This window comes from Montipora capricornis, unplaced genomic scaffold (genome assembly GCF_036669925.1).
Source record: "Montipora capricornis isolate CH-2021 unplaced genomic scaffold, ASM3666992v2 scaffold_468, whole genome shotgun sequence".
Classification (NCBI taxonomy): domain Eukaryota; kingdom Metazoa; phylum Cnidaria; class Anthozoa; order Scleractinia; family Acroporidae; genus Montipora; species Montipora capricornis.
The window spans coordinates 192,501-195,000 of NW_027180204.1; the positions used below are offsets into that span (position 1 = coordinate 192,501).

The following is a 2,500-nucleotide window of genomic DNA, read 5'->3' on the forward strand; positions in this document are numbered from 1 at the left end:
GGTAAGCGGAAGCAAGGTTCTAGCGCGAACGTGACCGTGGAGTAAGCTTAAGTGTAATGAGAATCCACCCTACGGGCCTGTGAGGCGACACAATGCCTACAGTCTCAATGTTGCGTAGCAACGTCTGTAAAAGGAAAAATACCACTACCATGAAACTGAAGTAAGCTATTCTACTGAGTCCAAGAAGTGACACAAGCTCGAACGCCTAAAGATAATCTGAAAGTATGGCCTGGATTGAGCGGATAGCATTCGTATCAATTGGTAAGCTATGGTAGCTGTTATCATTTTTGTGAAAGAAAGAAAGCGGCTCGGATAAGGTTAAGCAAACACGCTTTCTATCAATTTCTCAATCACGTTTGTCAGTGCAAAATGTTATTCTCAAAAAAAAAAGGAAAATAATCGAAAAGCGATGTTCATGAATATGATTTGATCTCCAGTCTTCGTTTTAATGACACTATAGAAAATGGCGAAGACCACAGGAAATGATATTGTTCCCTTTCCTTTTAACTTCCTACACATCGACGACACGATTCACAGACCTTAAGACTAGTGAACTATTGGAGATTAAGCATTGCGGTTGGGTGAAACTGCAAACGGCAAAAGACGGGGTGCTACTGCTTTTCACAAAAGCACAAAAGAATATCTAACCTAAAAATGGAGCAAGGATGCATAGCGTAGTGGTGACAGCACTCGCTTTCCACCAGTGACAGTTGTCTGGGGTCGATTCCCAGACTAGGCGAAATCATGTGGGTTTTAGTTTGTTGGTTCTCTTCTCTGCTCCGAGACGTTTTTCTCCGGGTACTCCAGATTCCCCCTCTCCTTATTATTATTATAATTGGTATTATTAATTATCAAAGGAACTTGTTTGATTTTCGCTCATTTCGTTCTTGTTATCAAGAGCTATCTAGCAGCCAACCTCTCATTAGAGCAAGTCAAGTTAGGATGAGAACTAAGATTTTTCTTTTGCCGTTTGCTGTAATAAATGGTACGCTCAACGTCTCTGTTAGCGGAAATACAGCGAGGATATAATAATGTAGTTTCGTCAGGACGTGGTTGCAAAATCGACAGCTCTGAAGATTTACTCGCCGTGTTCTGGTTTGAAAATGCGAGATAAAACTGACGTTTAGAAGTTGAGGGTGTAAAATAGAAACACAGCAGAACAGAAACAATGATTGTTACCACAACGCAAAATTAAATATTGGAATCTGTGACTTTCGTAGTGGTAATCACGAAAAAAAAAATGCACTAGCCCATAGGGCTTAATTTTTCCAACTTACCTGAGAAAAATCGTGCGATTAACGATATACATGAAAATTTTCAAGATAGCTTATCATAATTCATAATTATACAGAATCAGAATGCGTGGTTTTTTACCGCTTCAGAAAATTGCTTTTTTTTCTCAGCAATAAGAATGGAAACCAATATATTATAGTCCAGCAGAGAATGTTTAGTGGGCTGATATATTAAAATCTTTTGTCTCAGGTTGTCTTAATGAACGAAATGACACAGTACATGAAATGAATGATATATTGAACTGCGGATATGAAATCAAGTGAAGCTATGATCCTCGCAGTTATGAACGCAATTTTAGCAAGGTTGTATTTATTAGACAAAATGCGGCCGTGCGTAACGGCAGATGCGAATAATGTTACGTCGTAAGTAGACATGGAGGAATAAACATGCCTGGTGTTAATGCATAAAACGCAACGGCTTCCGTAGCCAGGGGCAAATTTCTCGAAAATGCTGGAACGTTTTGGACATATTTCGCGGACCATGAATTTCTGGGTGTCTGCAAACCGAGGCGGTTTTTAGGCTCATCTTACAATTACGCTGGTTTTTGGGTCTTGTAACTCTTTTTGGATAATAGCCTTCTAAAACAGCATAACTATTGAATATTGTTACTGCATCTATATAAGGAACGGAAATTCTGTCAACCCTTCACCGAAACCAATCAAGCAGACCACAAAAATTAAGCTGTCAAAACCGCCACTCTCCTTACTAGCATTGGTCAATTCTTAGAAAGCCAACAGATGGTTTTCAATCACGTGATAAGACGGCTATATTCAGTGGTGCACAAAACAATAGCAAATTATGCCTCAAGTTTTGCATTATAGTTGAGCAAGAGAAAATGAGGGGACAGAGAGGAAGGCTCCCGTTCCAGCCCTTGAGATATGTCATGTCCACGAAAGTTATTTTTAGACGAGCGGAAGTCTTCCGAGACGTCCGCATGCAGGCCAACTTCGGTCCGATGTTTGAAAGAAAATAAATATTCATCAGCCTTCCACGTGCGCCGTCATTTTCTCTTTTCACTAAGAACCTGAGAGCGAGGCAAGACTGCATGCGGACGTCTCGGAAGAGAGACTTCCGCTAGAACAAAGACTTCCGCTCGTCTAAAAATAACTTTCGTGGACATAACATATCCCGGCCAACGCCCTGAGCCTCCCTCTCTGTCCCCTCATTTTCTCTTGAGTTGAGTCAAATTCCCAATGACTTTTTTCTC

General features: G+C 40.6%; 1 protein-coding gene across 2 annotated transcripts in view; it reads left to right on the plus strand.

Annotated features, from left to right (window-relative positions):
- The first annotated feature begins 116 nt into the window (after positions 1-116).
- Positions 117-2,500, plus strand: part of LOC138036222 (bone morphogenetic protein 1-like) — a 28,107-nt gene continuing 25,723 nt past the window's right edge. The window contains exon 1 of one of the 2 annotated variants that reach the window (XM_068882572.1): positions 117-261. In XM_068882572.1, the coding sequence (XP_068738673.1) occupies positions 225-261 (37 nt within the window). In that variant the 5' untranslated portion in view covers positions 117-224. The remainder of the gene's footprint in view (positions 262-2,500) is intronic. The other variant, XM_068882573.1, reaches the window with a different exon arrangement.